An 18,656-nucleotide genomic window follows, 5' to 3' on the forward strand; every position below is an offset into this window, starting at 1 on the left:
TACACTACATTAATTTCCAACATTACCTATGTAATTACCTATAGGTTCTTATACCTTAAATTCACACATTTAGCCTTTTAATGCCTATTGATCAATCCTTTGGTCCTATCAAGAACCATTTAACATGCAAGGAACATAATCATAGAGGAAGAAATTTACATTCTATATAGGCTCAATCTTTGACCGAATGTACTAGGCTCCTCTAAGCCACTCATCCACAAATCTTTACCCCATTCTAGTCACTCTCCCATTGTTCCATACAACATGAGATAACCCCTAATTCCAACACTTAATCATTTGGCATAGTACTCAATTCACCCTAAGAAATCTCAACTTCCTTGACATTACCAAGAGTGCATCCACCATTGAACTTAGCATATTATAAAGCCAAATCAACAAATTCAAAGCTTACCTCCTAATAGCTAAAGATGAATGCCGAATTGCTCTAGGTAAGTTTTCCCCTTCCTTTTTTTCTCCTTGTTTCGGCTTGAGGGAGGTATGAGAAGAAGATGAACACCATCCTCCTTCTTCTCTTTTATTTAATTCCTTTTATTTCAATTATTAAATCATATGTTAATACAAAATTATTTTAATTTTTGAATTAGTGGAGCATATTCCTTCCTTGGCCGGCCACTATATTTAACATGGGTAAATTGACATGCAAAACCACTCCTTTCAATGCATGTACTATTAGACCATTGTAAATTAGCCTCTCACTTTCCAACAAAGTTTCATATAAGTCCATATAACAAAATTCGCATAAAGATGATCAAATTAATGCATGAAACTTTCACACATGCATTTACTCACATTATAAACACAGAATATAGCTTTTAATTATTTATAAGACTCGGTTTAGCAGTCCCGAAACCACTTCCCGACTAGGGTCAGTTTTGGGCTATCACATGAAGACAATTATCCCACGCACCATCTTGAGTTAGCTGCAGTTGTCTTCGCCTTAAAGATCTGAAGTTATTATCTGTATGGTGTGAGGTGTATAATTTACACCGATCACAAGAGCCTCAAGTATCTCCTTCTTTTGAATGAGTTGAACCTTAGGCGACTTAGATGGATTGAGTTGCTTAAAGGCTACAACTGCACAATTGAGTACCATCCTGGTAAGGCCAATATGGTGGCTGATGGTCTTAGTTGTAGAGCAATGTCTGATTTGAGGGTAATGTTTGCTCACCTAAGTCTGTCCGATGATGGGAGTCTGTTAGCCGAGTTGCAAGTTAAGTCTACTTGGATTGATTAGATTTGGGTTAAATAATTGGGGGATAACAATTTGGTTTTACAACTCTGTCAGGTTGAGGATGGTAATACTTCTGATTTTGGGCTGAAAAATTATGGGTTTTTGTGCTTCTGAGGACAATTTTATGTACCTAATGACTTTGAGTTGAGGCAGTCCATTCTACGGGAAGCGCGTAGTAGTCCTGATGCTATGCATCCTGGTGGGAATAAGATATATCAGGATCTCCGAGAGCTTTACTAGTGGCCTGATTTGAAACGAGAGGTAACAAATTTCATCTTTCGATGTTTAGCATGCCAGCAAGTTAAGGCTGAGCACCAACTACCTTCGGGTTTGCTTCAACCCTTAGTATTCCCCTTTGGAAATGGGAGCGGGTGACTATGGAATTCGTTAGTGGGTTGCCTTTAACACCCACTAAGAAGGATTCTGTTTGGGTCATTGTGGATCGTTTGACCAAGTCTACCCATTTTATTCCTGTCAAGACAGACTACTCGCTTCAGAAGCTGGCTAAATTGTATGTTTCTGAGATCAGTAGACTTCTTGGAGTTTCAGTCTCGATTATTTCTTATAGGGATTCTTGCTTTACTTTTCAGTTTTAGAGGAAGCTTCATGAGGGTCGGGGTTTTAGATTGGACTTCAGTATTATATTTCATCCTAAGACAGATGGATAATCTTAGAGGGTGATTCAGATACTACAGGATATGTTATGGAGCTGTGTGATCGACTTCCAAGGTAGTTGGGAGGAGTTTCTGCCATTGGCCGAGTTCGTATATAATAATAGTGTCCAGTCTAGTATTCAGATGACACCTTACAATGCTTTGTATGATCGAAAGTGTCCTACTCCTTTTTGTTGGACTAAGTTGGGTAAGTGAAAGGTTTTAGGTCTTGAGTTGGTTTTTGGGACTAAGGATTAAGTTAGACTGATTCGGGATCATTTTAAGGTGACTTCTGATAGACAGAAGTCATATTCGAATATGAAGAGGCGAGATATTGAGTATTCGGTGGGTGATTATTTTTATCTTAAGGTGTCTCCATGGAAGAAGATTCTTTGGTTTGGATGTAAGGGTAAGTTGAACCCTAGGTTCATTAGGCCATATCGAATTCTAAAATGTGTGGGGCCAGTCACCTATCAGTTGGAGATAATTTTAGAGTTAGACCGTATCCACGATGTGTTCCACGTCTCTATGCTGAGGCGATATCGGTCTGAGCCATGTCATGTTATATCTGTTGAGGAGATTGAGGTAAGACTGGATTTAACTTTTGAGGAGGAGTCGGTTCAGATTCTGGATCGAGACATCAAGGTCTTGAGGAGGAAGTCCATTCTGTTAGTTAAGGTTCTATGGCAGAATCAGGCACTAAGGAAGCTACTTGGGAACTTGAGGACTCGATTAAAAAGTAATATCCACATCTGTTTGAATCAGGTAAATTTCGAGGCCAAAATTTCTTTTAGGGGGCAGAGCTATAACCCCCTAAAATATGACTTTTTGATTTGTTGAATTATCATAAGCAAGTGTATATGTCAGTGGTTGAGTGCCTTGATTGTGTGTTAGGGGTCTGGTGTTATAGTTTCTGCGTGAGAAAACTTTTTCCCATTCCTTTAATGCGCTGCTCTTGTAGTGTTGTAGTGGGATTAAATTCTGCTTTGGGCTAATCTATTATCATATCAAGGTGTTAGGATTTGGTTGGGTTTGTTTTCATAAAATTTAGTTATTTTATTAATTTATTTATTTTTACCTATCTTATCTCTTTTATTCTTGAAATTAAATATAATTATTTCACTAAGAAACAAACCCCAATAATTCCCCATTTCACGCCACTATTCTTCTCTCTGTTGTTGCAATTTGTTCTTTTGTTCTATTTGGTTATTTTCCTTCTATTTTTTCTTTGTTCTTGCGTCGTTCTTGTGATTTCTTTTCCCAAATATTTTTCATTTCAATTTTAATTTTTCGTTTATCAATTGCCAAGCCGAAATTGTCATAACCTCTGTGTGCTTCAATTTCTTCTTTGCCATTACACTCTTGTGTGGTTTTGTGGTGTTGGGGAAGGCCTAGTTTCCATTGTTTGATTTGTATTTTGGGGAGTGTTTGTTTATTTTTGATGTTGTTGTGAAAGATTTAGTTGGAATTTATTTCTTATATGTATTATGAATAGGAGAGGATCGTGTGACAGTGGGTTCACCGACGAATTGAGTTCGTTTCAAGTTGTTGTTTTGATAGGAGGTGGTGAGTATTTTGTTGTTGTGGGGTTCGTCTGTTTTAGTTTTTGGGTTTGTTGTGTAGAAATTGTTAAATCAATCATTAGGTTGGTAACTTTTTGGTTCGTAGTTCATATTATTTGTCAATTTAGGTATTGGAATATTCGGTTTTGAGTGTGCACCGGATTTTGACTAAGGTGTGTAACAAAAAACTTGAAAAATAGTGAACGGCGAGAGCTGAAAAATTGCACTGCCGTCACCACACAGCTATGTGCTAGACTGTGTGATAGGCTGTGTGTGATACACGGTCTGGGCCAAATTGGCATGGGGGCCACATGGGTGTGTGTGCCCAAATTTTTGAATTTTTCTCTAGGGCCATAAACATCGTTTGGATCGAACGTAGGCCTTTCGTAGGGTCAGTATACTATTAAATAAGCTATAAAACACGAATTCTAATCATCTGTTAGCGTTAAATTGGATATAAAACGTATGTTTGTAGTGATATAAGATAGGTAAAACCTGTAATATGCCATGTTTAGTCTGAAAAACGTTAAGTATATGTTTTGTATTTGTTATTGTAAGCATGTACATCATAAGTATATCTTAGATCTGTTGGTACTGCATTTGCATCTGGGATGGGATTTGATATAAGGAGGAAGTGTGGGCAGTGTAATAATCTATTGTATTTGGTGGCTCAGCGACATATATATATGATTCTATAAAGGTCGATAAATCACCTAATACACTAGCAACTCTGCTGCAAATATTTTGAAAAGTGTCATAGCGACACTATGTGGTGTGTAGGGTTGAATTGGTATTATATTACCCTATAGGTGTGTTGGGTTGGTCGGAGATGGTGGGTAGCAAATGGGGGTAGGATTATTATCTACATCTGTTATGTTATGCTTTTGATATATATATGTATCTGATTAATTACTGTTAATGATTTGGTATGTTATACATTAAATTATGAAAACTCACTTTTTGTTTGTATGTCACTTTTAGGTAACCCTCAGACTTAGGTGGGTCAGTGCGATGGGAGCTCATTATAATATCAATATTTTTGTAAATTTAATTTATTTAAACTTGGGTGTAAGAGTTTTGTAAATTTTGGACTGTTTGGACTATTTTGGGTTTTGAACTTTATTTCCATATTTCGTATAATATTGTTTGAACGTTTTATCGACCACGCTCATTTTTTCGCAAAAACAATGGATTTCAAACAAAAAACTGTGTTTTCCAAAATTTAACTTACTAAGAATTTCCACTGCAAAGTCGTATGTTTTTAGAAAATGTAAACAAACAACATTTTCAATTAAAATAGCTGAGTAAGATATGTTTTTAAATAAACCAGGTTTTCGTGTGATAGGAGTATATGATGTTTTTTTTTCAAAATTATGAAATTAGGATTTTCAACCATTTTTACGGTAACGTTTCTAGATCTGGCTGTAACCTCTATGCCAAGTTTGGGGTCTTATAAAAAAGATAAAATAATGAACACATCAATTTAGAGTGGTTCGACCCTAATTGCCTACTCCACTACCTTAACTTTCCACAACTAAGGATTTTTCCAAATTTACTAATTTGTGCAACCTTTGAGGACAAGGTTTAATCTTACAACTCCCTTAAGATTTCTACCCAAATCTTAAGATACAAACCCTCTCAAAGAATTACAAAGAAATAATCCTAACAATATCAAAATGTTTGCCAATTAATTACAAATAGACAAGAATACACTTGAGCTAAAGAATAACAATAAAAGCTTACAAGTCTGTACAAGAGAATTATGGAAGTATTGGGCACAAAGGTTTTTTGATTGATGATTTTTGCTTGAATATGATTTCTTGTTGTTGTAGGATCTTTAGAAGCTGGTATTTATAACCCCTAATTGGTTTTCAACCGTTGAGCTTGTTGTGATAGTTAATAGAGCCGTTGGGGATGTGAAACCCAAAGCACCTATAAACCTTCAACAACAAGTATCAATACCAAATAAAAAGGTATCGATATTTTTTTGTAATAAATGCTAAATTCTATGACTTTTGGAGCTAAAATATTACTACTAGGAAAATTTTATCGATACCGAACAAAAGGTATCAATATTGTATCGATACTTAGCTGAATTTGTGAAAGTTAGAATGTCAAATTGGTATCGTTTATTTTGAGGGGTATTGATATTTTGAAAATATCGATACTTGGCCTAAAAGGTATCTACACTTTTTGGCCTGAAGCAATTTTGACTTGTTTTAAAAATAGTTTGTCTAGTTGAAAAAATCTATACTTAGTTAAAATCATTTTAACTTGATTTTTAGAATGACTCGGAAATTTTCTAAGTGAGAATTGAAACTTTTATCTCTTATACTTCTTTTGAAAAATCATTTAGTCAATTTTGTTTAAATTTAACTTTTATTCAAAAACCCTTTAATTTTTTATATCAAAATATATTTTCAAATAAAGCTTAGTTTAATAATCTCCCCCTTTTTGATACAACAAAACATTTGATAAAATTTTTTTTGAATATATTCCTCCCCTTTAAAAAAAATTCATTTTGAATTTAAGGCCAAAATAAAAATTGACATATATTTTTAAAATTTGATATTCATTTTTACTTCAAGGAAAATTGGCACATAATTTGCATTGCATAAGGTTAACACAATATCAATCAATTTACCTTTTCTTCTCTGCCTTTTTGTTATATCAAAATAGAAAAATAAAGCTTGAGGAGAAAAAGATGGTTAGTTGAAATATATATGGACATGAAGAAATAAAGAACTAATAAAAATAACCAAAGTATATTATAATACTTAATAAACAATAAGGTGCAAAAAGAAGCAATAGACATAGGGAATGAACCAAAAGTAATAGTGCAAATGTGATGAATAATGATATGAAAATGCAATCTTAATAATCTAGTCTAATTGTCATCATGAGGAGAGAAGGGAAGAGTCGATGGAAAATGAGCAAGGAGAATTGCCATTTGCATCCCTAACATCGATAGCCTAGAGTCAACGTTATCCCTATGAGATTGAACCTCATCTCAAAGTCCTCGAACGTTATTGCTCAAAGAATGGATAGCGTCAAGGATGACACCATTAATCTTAGACGAAGGTTGAGCAGCTTGAGATGACGAAGTTGTAGGAGGAGCATGGTCAAGTGAAGGAACATGCTCGGGGTGCTAGAATGTCTTGAAAAGCACCTTCATTGTCATCATTTTCATTGGCAGTTGGATGACCACTCATAATCTACTTACCGAACTTGGCATCAAAATGATAATCGACTTGGTGAATGGCCCCATAACTAAGAGGTTGATAAGACATAATGAGAGTGTCTCCAAGAGTACTAATTCCTAACCTCCTAAAGATAAATGACAAATAAGTGCCATAGGAAGGGTGATGTTTGTATTCGTCACCCTCCCGATAGCCTTAGTTATGTTATTGAACATAAAAAGGGCTAGGTTAGGATGCTTATCGGAATGGACTGAATCGAGCCATCCATAATCGGTGTTTTGAATCTTAGCATGTTTCTTAATAGGGTGTAGATTGCACGTAATGATCATATGGAAGACATGATCATGAATGCTAAGTTCAGATGCTGATCTGGATTGAATAAAAAGGGTTGGAATAAATTATCCTTTTTCATTAGAGGTACCTGAGGGAGGCAAATGTAGATAATTTCCAAACTCTTCTAAGGTAAGACGTATAGGGGTGTTCATTAAAAATGAAGTGATGGCTACAATGGTGTCGCCAGACTCATCATGTTTGAGCTTGGGTCAAACAAGATTGTAAAAGGTCGACGAGGAAATTTTAAGAAAATCCATCCAACCCCAATTTTGAAAAATAGAGAGATAGGAAAAATTGATCCTATCTAACATGGCTATATTGATAGTACTAGAATCCCAAACTTTCTTAGATGCAAAGTTTCTAGTAAAACGTTCACGTACAAAATTGGTACGAAAGCATTCATTAAGGGATGATATAGGACCACTAGGTTGATGTGAGGAAGATGCACCGATTCTTGGTCCTTTTTTTAGGAGTCATAACTAGAGAATTAAAATTAAAGGTTGACTAAAACACTAAAAAATTTTGTTTGGGAATTTTGACAAACACTTGGTCTATAAGGGTTTTATGTAACAAGTTTAAGAAAAAGGCTAGGAAAAGGAAACCCCCTGCAACAAAATTCAAAGAATATAGTACAAATAAACCTAATAGTTCATCAAAAATCAACATTTTAACCTACATCGCATGAAATCAAAAGTTTGAAGATTTCAAGTTTTATTTCAACAGTGTTGAAATAGGCAAAATCTCCGAGCAATGTTGAACAAATCTTGAGGAAAGACTGTTTGAAAATGTTGCAAAGGAAAGATTTGATCAAAAAAATAAGAAATTTTAGAGAGGAGATGAGAGGTCTTCGGAAAAGAGAAAAAAGTTTTAATAGTTTTGGAAATCTGTTTTGCAAAAGTCCTCGTGGTATCAATATTTTTTTACGAGTATCAAAATTTGTATAAAAGTATTGATATTTTTTAAATGGTATTGATACCAAATTGTAGTTTTTTTTCCAAGTGCAGAAAAAAATGCAAAAATGAAATTTTTAGGTCTAAAAGGGTTCTAAGGGTTCTAAAATGAATTTAATATCATTCCTAATGGTTTCTTATGCATGAAGATGCATAATGTAAGTATGATGCATATGATTCATGAAAACCAAAAAAAAAAAACTAAGTTAACAAGATTTAGTCCATTCTAGCAAGTTCAATAGCATAAAAAAAAGTCATGCTAGACTAATAAGGTCAAAATAGAAAAATTATCCATATGAAAACTCCCCATAGCTTTTTACATACAAGGGCCATATAAATCATGCATATATACTTTTGCAATCAATTTTAAGTCATAAAACACTTAAAAAAACAACAAAGTGCTAAAATTCATTTCAAAACAAAATTAAGGCAATGTAGTAATACTTAATTCTCCTCTAAGTGTCCAAAATCTTTTTTTCTCTAATGGTTTTTTAAAAATATCTGCTAATTGATTTAAGGTGTCTACATATTCTAGAACTATTTCTCCTTTTTGGACATGATCTCTAATGAAATTATGTCTAATCTCAATATGCTCAGTTTTAGAATGTTGGATGAGATTTTTAGTTAGACAAATAGCACTATTATTGTCACATTTGATAGGAATGATATCTACACCAATTCCATAGTCTATAAGTTATTGTTTCATCCATAAAACTTGAGCACAACATCTACTGGTAGAAATATATTCCGCTTCGGTGGTGGACAAAACAACATTATTTTATTTCTTTGAAAACCATGATGCAAGCATGTTGCCTAGGAATTGACAAGTATTGGAGGTGCTTTTCCTATCTAATTTGCAACCTCCAAAATCCACATCCAAGAATGCATACAAGCTAAAGGATGAATCTCAAGGATACCAAAAGCCTAAATTAGGAGTCTTTCTAAAGTATCTAAAGATTCTCTTCAGGGCTTATAAATGTGATTCTTTAGGACAATATTGATATCTAGCACAAATGCATATAATAAACATAATGTCGAATCTACTTGTGGTAAGATAAAGCAAAGATCCAATCATTGACCTATACAATTTTAAATCTACACATTTACCTTCCTCATCTTTGTCAAGCTTTGTAGAAGGGCTCATTAGTGTAGCATGTGGTTTGAGATTGTCCATCCCAAACTTTTTGAGCATTTCCCTTGTGTACTTAGCTTGATTGATAAAGATGTCATCATTCTTTTGCTTGATTTGGAGTCCCAAGAAGAAGCTTAGTTCTCCCATCATGCTTATATCAAATTCACCTTCCATTAACTTATAAAATTCTTGACAAAGAAAATCATTAGTAGAACAAAAAATTATATCATCAACATACATTTTAACTACTAGTAAATCCTTATCTTTTCTTTAATAAAAAGTGTTGTGTCAACCTTCCCTTTACAAAAACCTTTTTGAATAAGAAAATTTGATAACTTTTCATACCAAGCTCTAGGAGCTTGTTTCAAACCATATAAAGCTTTTGAAAGTTTGAAAACATGGTTTAGAAATTTTGGATCTTCAAAACTGGGTGGTTGTTTAACATACAGTTCTTTATTTATAAAACTATTTAGAAAAGCACTTTTTACATCCATTTGTTTTAACTTAAAAGCATTAAAGCATGCAAAAGCTAAAAGCATCCAAATGACTTCAATTCTAGCTATGAGAGCATATGTTTCATCATAGTCTATTCCTTCCTCTTATGTGTAACCTTGAGCAACTAGCCTAACTTTGTTCTTTACTATGTTACCACTCTCATCTAGCTTATTCCTAAAAACTCACTTAGTACTTATAGTAGATTTTTCACTTGATCTTTCAACTAGGGTCCATACTTTACTTTTGTAACATCTCATTTTTCAGTGATGTCGAGAATAATGGTTTTGAGACCATAATTCTAGTAAATAAATGTTTTATTGATTATTTAATATTATAGAAATTCTATATTGTCGTATTAGAGTTTGATTAAGAAATTTTAGCATTTAGTTAGGTAATTAAGTAAAAAGGACTAAATCATAAAAGTTGGAAAAGTTAGTGGTATTAGTTAAAAGTATTAAATGAATTTAAAAACTTAATTGATTGCCTTATATAGTAATTAGACCATCGCAAGTTATAGTGGATGATTTATAATTGTTAAATCATGAAAGTTTTAGTTAATTTTTAAGGGTAAAAAGGTAAATTAATTAAGTACAACATAAACAAAGAAAAAAATAGCTATCATCCTCTCCAAAATATTTTGACCACCAAAAATCACCATAGGAGAGGAGCTGTGAGATTTGGTATACTTGGGACCTTGCATATAAGTGTTTTTAACTTCCATTTTTAGTGAATTTTGTATTTTTGAAATCGTTGAAGCCAGACCAAGTCAGTTTTGTAACATCCCGATTTTGGGCCTAATCGGAACATTGTTTCGGGACCAAAAATTCGATGAGGAAAAAAATTATTTTATTATATTTTTATGGTTTATGATTTCACAAAATGATTTCGTGAAAATTTTGTTCGAAAATTTTGAGGTTTGGGCACTCATTTTAGTCAAAAGGACTAAATTGTAAAAAGTGCAATAGTTGAGTTCTACATGTTAGAGGTGTCCAATTGTTATGCAATTTTAAGTTGGAGGTCCTTATATGGTAATTAGACCATTGTTTAAGTTGGTAGATAAAAATGGACATGGTTTATGCATGTTTCCAAAGTTTTTCATTAAGGGCATTTTGGTCATTTAGTTATTAAAATGAATTAAAAACAAAATTAAAAGCCAATTTTTGTCCATCTTCAGCCCCATGGCCGAATTTCACAAGGGGAAACCATGGATAGGGTTTTTCAAGCTTCCAATTTCAATTGTAAGTCTGTTCTAGCCCCGTTTTAAATGTTATTTACGTTTTTAGAGTCCTGGTAACTTGATTTAGCTTGTTCTAGCAATAATTTAACCTAGGGTTCATATTTGGAAAAATACCCATAGGTGAAATATGTTTATTTTGATGTTTTATGGTAGAATATGAAGCTTGAAATTATTTTAAACAACTTTTGCTAAGTGATTTTAAGTGAAAACGAGTAAAACAACATAATCGGTAAAAATACCCAATGTTCATAAGTAAGTGTTAGAGTGAGAATTTGATATTGCCATAGAAGGGAAAAATGTTCAGCATGTCATAAAACATAAGAATAAGGGATGAAGTTTAATTTCCGAGCTTTGGGACAAAAGTGTAAATATACAAAAGTTTAGGGGCAAAAATGTAATTTTTTCAAAGTTCGAGTTAAGGACTGCTTTCATGAATGTGAGTATTAAATAAGCTAAATTTTCTATTATATATCAAGAAGAACAAAATCTGGAGTTAGACCGGGAAAGAAAAAGGTTCAGGACTAAAGTGCTAGATTTGATCATATTTTGTACCGAGGTAAGTTTACGGTAAATAAATGTAATATTTTGATAATTATTATTAATGCTGTTATTTTTCAGCAATTATGTATTTATTTCATGAAAATATCTAATGTTAACTCAAGTATGAGATGATAGAGAATTAGTGTTAAAAGGCCCCGTTGAAACATGAGGAATGTATTGGATACAAATGTCATGACATTTGGGTAAAGAGATCCCATGTAAGACCATGTCAAGGACATGGCGTTGGCACCGAGATGAGAAGACCCATGTAAGACCATGTCTGGGACATGGCGTTGGCACCGAGATGAGAGGTCCCATGTAAGACCATGTCTGGGACATGGTCTTGGCACCGAGATGAGAGGTCCCCCGTAAGACCATGTCTGAGACATGGCATGGGCACCTATATGAGAACTCTCATGTAAGACCATATCTGGGATATGGCATTGGCAGTACAAGAAACATCTCATGTAAGACTATGTCTGGGACATAGCTTTGGCATGTTATATTCAGACAGGAGACCTGAGTATCCTTAGTATTCCAAGTGATTCAACGGGCTAATAAATAGACGATGTTACATGAAAGTTCAGGTAAAAGCCTAATAGACAAGTTCAGGTGAGTAATAAGATTAAGAGTATCTCAGTTATCAGTTGAGAAAAGAAATTTCAGCAACGAAGGAGTAAGTTAAGCAAACAAGTAAGTAAACGAGAAAAAGAGTAAGTAAAGAAGAAAGTAAAGATCTTAATGCTTAATAAAAATTTATGAATATAATTGTTTATGATAAATTTTGTTATTTATTTACTTGTAAACTTACTAAGCTTTATGCTTATTTCTTTTATTTCTTTTTCGTTCATATAGTATTATCAAGCATAGTCGGGATCTTGAAGACGTCGGAGAGCGTTCACACTATCAACCACCACAACTAGGTATTTTAAGACGATAAATGTTTTGAGCTATGGCATGTATAGGGACTTGGTCATTTCGATTGTATATTCTTAAGATATGACCAAAAGATGATATGTAAATATTTGATGATGAATAGTTATTAAAATGACTAAGTATGAAGGTGTTTGTTGTTATAAATGTCTAGGTGATAAATTATGCATAGAAATCATGAAAAAGTAAATATTTGTAGTGAATCAGTTTTGAGACAGCAGTAGTGATGTGATTTTGAAAAATCACCAAGGATAGTAGAAAATGAATTAGAGGATAGATGAGATATATAATTAAATCTTATTAAGTCTATTTTCATGGAAAAATAACAGTGTAGACAAATGAATTATTTATTTTGAGATATTTGCATTTTAGTTAGACAAGGTCAAAGTGGTTTTCGGAATCCCCTGTTCTGAATTTGTAAAATAATTAAAAATTGTAAAAAAATATTTATGAGTTTTAATTTATATTTCTAGATTCCTTATTGAGTTTATTTTCTGTAGAAACAAGTGATAATACTATATGAAGTCTGTACAATGAGATAATTGAATTTTAGTGACGAGAGGTCAGGACAGTCGATTAGTGAAACAAGGGAGACTTTAACTAATAAAATGTACTAATTGGCTGAACAAAAAATTCTAAAAAATTTATGGTAGAAATATATATGAGTCTAGTTTTAGGGAAAATTTACAGATCTAAATTTCAAGTTTCGTAGCACTAGTTATAATTGATTTAGTGATTGCTGCACAGGTGAACAGCCTTATTATGAACAGTGAAATAACTTTTAAAAGTAAATTTTTATGCCCCGAACTTTTAAGTTAAGTCAAGTAACGCCTCATGCTAGACTCTGGAAACGGTCTTGGATAAAGGGTGTTACAAGTTTAGGGATTAGTTTGATAAATTATGAAAAGTGTAGAGACTAATTTTTTTTAAATGAAAAACATACTTGCAGTGGTGGATGAATTTATTAGTATTATGGTTCAATTTAACTTTTATGTGGAGTGATTTTTGCTAGTATTAATCTTTAAGGATTTAAATGTTATAAATCTAAAATAGTATGGTTTAAATTGTAAATTCCAGTTGTTTAGGGACTGTTTGGGGACCTTGTAAAATTTTGTTAGTTGGGAATTTGGCTTAGGAATGTTACTTGATTAAATTTTTAGGTAAGGATTAAATTGTATAAAAGTTAATTGTTAAGGGTAAATGCATAAAAATATAATTCAAGGGTGAATTTTTTGAATTTAAGTATTGGATGGTATTTGAATTAGTTAATTTGAATTAATTTATTATGTTTAGATTAAGAAATGAGTAGATCGGTTGTTAATCGTGGGAAAGAGAAGGTCGTTTAGTAATCATCTTCGATTTTTTGTAGCTATCGCAATTCAGTAAGTTCATACTAATATCTTTGATTAAAATTCATTATTAAGTGTTGTTAATGAAACATATATTTCTGTTAAAATTGTGGAGATGAAATCGATCTATGTGAAATATCATGAATCTTTGAAATGATGTTGATGGATCGAGTAAAAGTTTCATACAAAAGAGTTTGGACTGAATTTCTGTTCTGGACCGCTCTCCTGCATGTGTTGCAAACTCGGATATACATGTGACTCGGATTTAGCCTAGACTGGTAATGTTTTGTTGTTTTGAAGGGTTAGCCTGGACTAGTAACCTTAGGTCTATACATAGCCCTGGCCAGGTTATTTTTTTGTGTTGTCATTGGTTTAGCCCGGTCGGGTAACTTAACACATTTATTCTGTATCTGATTAGCTCTTATGAGCATTAGCTATTTATGGACTTATGTATCAAATTTTTTTACAAAAATCCATCGGAAGAATAAAGGTTAATTGATACAGAACTATTTCAATGAAATAAATGAATTATGAATTATGAATATCTGTTTGTTTAAATGTTATTGACTAGGAACTGTTGAGTTATGTTGTAATAAGGCTGAGGTTCGATTTAGTATGTGAAAATAGCTATTAAATGAGTTTGGTAAGTTAATGTACTGGTTTGTGGAAGTTTACTAAGTATTTCACATCCTTACTTTAGTTATTATTTCTCTATAGATTTTGAACTTTTGGATCGTGTTGGTTTGATCATCAGAGCTCACAGCTATTGTCGTCTCAAATCGGTATATTTTGAAGCCTTGAACTATGGTTAATTGTGGCATGTAAATAGTATGTTCATTTTTTAAATGTGTGGGCATGTTTTAGTACTTTGATTGAAATTAAACTTCTGTGCAAATTTAGTACTGATACTTGTATTGTAAGTTTGGGCCTTTTGGCAACGTGTGATAAATGTCATGTTGAACTGGTACTTAGGTTGATATATGGTATCAAGATATGATTATAATGTTGTTGGTTCTTGATATTTGAATGGATTAAATGATGAATAAATTTGTTATGATTGAATGCAAATTGACTTGATAATTGAATTGTGGTGTCAATGAGGGCACATTGGTTAGGCACTTAGGTTGTATGTTTGACATGTTTTAAACTTGTTTAAAAGTTTTTTTTAAGGTGTTTAAGGGTTGGTTTAGTTTTTTCCTAGTATCCAAGTGATATGTGAAATTTTACCTTGTTTTAGAAGCTATTTTAGGTGCACACGGCCTGTGACACGGGCTATCACATGACCGTGAGCCACACATGGGCTTCTCACATGGTCGTGTGTCATTTTGATTTTAAGTGCAAAATTTTTCACACAGTCTCAGAGAGTTACACAGCCTGACAACATGGTCGTGTGACCATACTTCGAATACACACACGGTCTTGCACATGGTCTGCAACATGATCGTGTGACCTTATTTTAGATACTCACACGGGCGGGCACACGGGTTGGGACACGACTGTGTGAACCATATTTCAATTTGTATACGGTTGACCACATGAAATTTTTTTTGAGCCACACGGTCTCGGCTTTGTCACATGGCCTGGACACATGGACGTGTGACCCCTGTCTCCAAAATTTTCAAGTTTTTGCATATTTTTCTATTTTGACTCAAGTTAGTCTCATATTGTTCCCAAACCATTTTAAGGCATCGTAAGCTCGATTTAAGGCCGTAAATGTGATTTTTGATATAAATGAAATGTAATTTGAATCTTGCTATTTAATTTATCATATGAATGGTTTAATTATGTAAATTTCTTTGATATGTGTTGTAAAACTCCGTAACCCTAATCTGGCAATGAAGACGGGTTAGGGGTGTTATAACTTCTCTTAGATTGATTTAAATCTTCTTACATAGCCAATATTCATCATTTAATGCTTCTTTGATATTTTAAGGCTCAATGCATGAGATAAATGCAACACAATTACAAGTATTTCTAGTAGAAGATCTAGTAGTTACCCCTTTGGATGGATCGCACAATATCTTACCATCCTTCACATAGTTGAATTATCTTGGACTAATGGTTTTCCTCTCCTTTATAGTAAGCTCCTTTAGAGCATCTTGTGTTTGTTCTTGTATCTTGTCATTTGATGAAGGATCAACGTTATCATCATTGTGAAAAATTTTGCAACATCGTCATCAATACAAGAATCCTTTCTAGGAGGAAAGTTAGAATAATAAAAAAAACATGAACAAACTCTTCTACTACTAAAGTTATTTTGTTAAATATTATAAAAGCTTTAGAATTTAAAGAATAGCCAAGAAAATTCCTTTATCACTTTTTGCATCAAATCTACGAAGGATATCTTTGCTATTATTTAAAACAAAACACTTGCATCCAAAAGGATGGAAATAGCTAATGTTAGGTCTTTTGTTTCTGAAAATTTCATATGGAATTTTCTTTAAAATAGGCCTAATCATTACTCTGTTTACAATATAGAAAGAGGTGTTTGTGGCTTCTGCCCAAAAATATTTTGGTAAATTATTTTCACAAAGCATGGTTCTAGCCATTTCTTCTAAAGTTCTATTTTTCCTCTCAACAACTCCATTTTGTTAAGGGGTTCTAGGTGCAAAAAAATTATGACTAATTACATTTGAGTTGCAAAAATTTTCAAAACCAAGATTTTGAAATTCGGTTCCATGGTCACTTCTAACACTAGTGATACATTTTGAAAATGTGATGAATTTTTCTAAAGTTTCATCTTTAGTACTTAAGAAAAGAACCCAAATAAATCTAGTATAGTATTCAACTAGCACAAAAGCATATTGTTTTCCACCCAAGCTAGTTATCCTAATAGGACCAAACAAGTCTATGTGAATTCATTCAAGAACTCTACTAGTTGATACATCATTATTAGGTTTAAATGAAACTCTTTTTTGTTTACCCTTAACACATATATCACAAAATTTTTCTAATTCAAAATCAATTTTACGCAATCCTCTTACTAAGTCATTTTTGGCTAGTTTATACAATATGCTCATGCTAGCATGTTTTAGTTTTCTATGCCATAATAAAGAATTATTTTCATTTTTAGCAACAAGGCATATGAGTGGATAATGCAAATCATTTAAATGCACCATATATATATTTCTTACCCTATGTCCCACAAGCATAATCTTATTAGATACAATGTCAATTATTTTACACCCATTAAAATAAAAAATGACATTGAGACCACTACCACACAATTGGTTAATACTAAGTAGATTATGCTTAATACCGTTGACATAGAGAACATTTTCAATAAGAATTAAAGAGCTTGTACCAATAGACCCAATTCCTTCTACTTGTCCTTTAAAGTTGTCACCAAATGTAACTACTCCTCTATTTTTAGGCTTCAAATTGATGAAGTGGCTTTTGTCACTGATCATGTGCTTTAAGCATCCACTATCAAGGTACCATGAGTTTTTGAATGAATCCTCCACCTTGAAGCAATGCTCCTCTTCCTACAAACATAGAATTAAGCTTTGATTTTTGGTACCAAAATTCTTTTGGGTCCATAAGCATTAGTTCCTATAATTTTAGTCTCTTTAGGTATCCATTTTGAAAGGATATCTTTATCTTGAGAACTTATGAGTCCTTTGGGGGCCCATATACTTTTAATAAGTTTTCCTTTGTAAAAGTTTTGGGGACCTCTATGTTTGTAGAAATTAAAACTAGTTTTGACAAATTTTTCTTTTGAGCTTTCTCCTCTAAAAGATTTTTTTGGTAAAACTATGTTAGAATGAGCTTTTTCACTTATAATCAACTCGAGTTGCTTTTGATGATCATCATGAACTTTAGAAAGTGCATTATGTAAGTCAAAATTATTTTTCTCAAAATCATTTATAGTAGCTTGCATATAATTTATTTTACTTTCAAGTTCATGCTTGATTTTGGAGAGTGAATTATTTTCCTTTTTAAGTTTTGAAATAGTTTCTTTATACTTTGAAATCATTAATTCAAACACCAAACCCAACTCATCATAGGAATATTGTAATTCATCAAAAGAATAAGAAGTGGAATTGGATGAGTCAGAAGTTACCTTAGAGGCGTCGATAACCATAAGGCAAACATTGGCTACTTCTTGATCTTCATTATCGAATGAATCCTTACCACTCAAAGTAGCAACATGAGCCTTAAAATTTTGTTTGCTTGACCATCTTTTCTTCCATTGAGGATAATCAAACTTGATGTGTCTCAGATTCTTGCATTCATAGCATATAATGGGGTCCTTCTCCTTGGTAGATTCGAACTTGACTCCTTCCTTCTTTTGGAATTTTCTTCCTTTGTTGGACCTCATAAACCTCTTGAATCTTGTTGCAAACATAGCCATCTCTTGATCCTCATCCACATAATCACTTGAATTACCTTCTTCTATTGTGGACTTGAGGGCAATACCAACCTTTTTCTTTTCAACATTTTCTTCTACTTTGAGCCCCATTTCATGAGTGAGAAAATAACCAATACCAACCTTGTTTTGAAAATTGAAAAATTATTTCAAGAATGAGGAAATAACCTAGTGGTTAACAGAAATATGAAAAAGCCATGAACCCAAGTTCGATTCCATTCCATTGCAAAATAGTTTAATTTTTGCTAAAATTTCTAATTCTCCTTATTTTGTGTCACCAAGCCTTGAACCCTAGATATAAATACAAATTTTTATTTTATTTTCACCCTTGAAGTCAATTTTCCCTACCCTAGCCATTCACCCTCTTCCTCTCCTTTTTTCTTCAATTTTCTTTCTTTCTTTGTGTGCCGCTGCCCAAGCCGCCAAGATTCACCATCAATTTCTCTTCTTTTTGCAATGGGTTCTTACACCGTTCTTTTCCTCTTCTTACAATAACTTTATCATAAAATTTCCAGTCTTAAATCTGAAATTTTAGCACTCAAGATCGACCTTCATTGATGCCTTAAAAGAACTCTATTGCCGCCCTTATTTTTTTGCTTGAGTAAGTGCCATTTTATTTCATTTTTCTTGATGGATCTTTCAATAAAATAA

General features: G+C 32.8%; 1 protein-coding gene across 1 annotated transcript; it reads left to right on the forward strand.

Annotated features, from left to right (window-relative positions):
* The first annotated feature begins 2,223 nt into the window (after positions 1 to 2,223).
* LOC107938541 (uncharacterized) lies at positions 2,224 to 2,826 on the forward strand. The gene is made up of 2 exons (XM_016871732.1): positions 2,224 to 2,670; positions 2,800 to 2,826. The coding sequence occupies exons 1-2, from the start codon at positions 2,224 to 2,226 to the stop codon at positions 2,824 to 2,826; spliced, it is 474 nt and encodes a 157-aa protein (XP_016727221.1).
* Positions 2,827 to 18,656: the final 15,830 nt, after the last annotated feature.

The sequence above is a fragment of the Gossypium hirsutum genome, chromosome D06 (genome assembly GCF_007990345.1).
Source record: "Gossypium hirsutum isolate 1008001.06 chromosome D06, Gossypium_hirsutum_v2.1, whole genome shotgun sequence".
Lineage (NCBI taxonomy): Eukaryota > Viridiplantae > Streptophyta > Magnoliopsida > Malvales > Malvaceae > Gossypium > Gossypium hirsutum.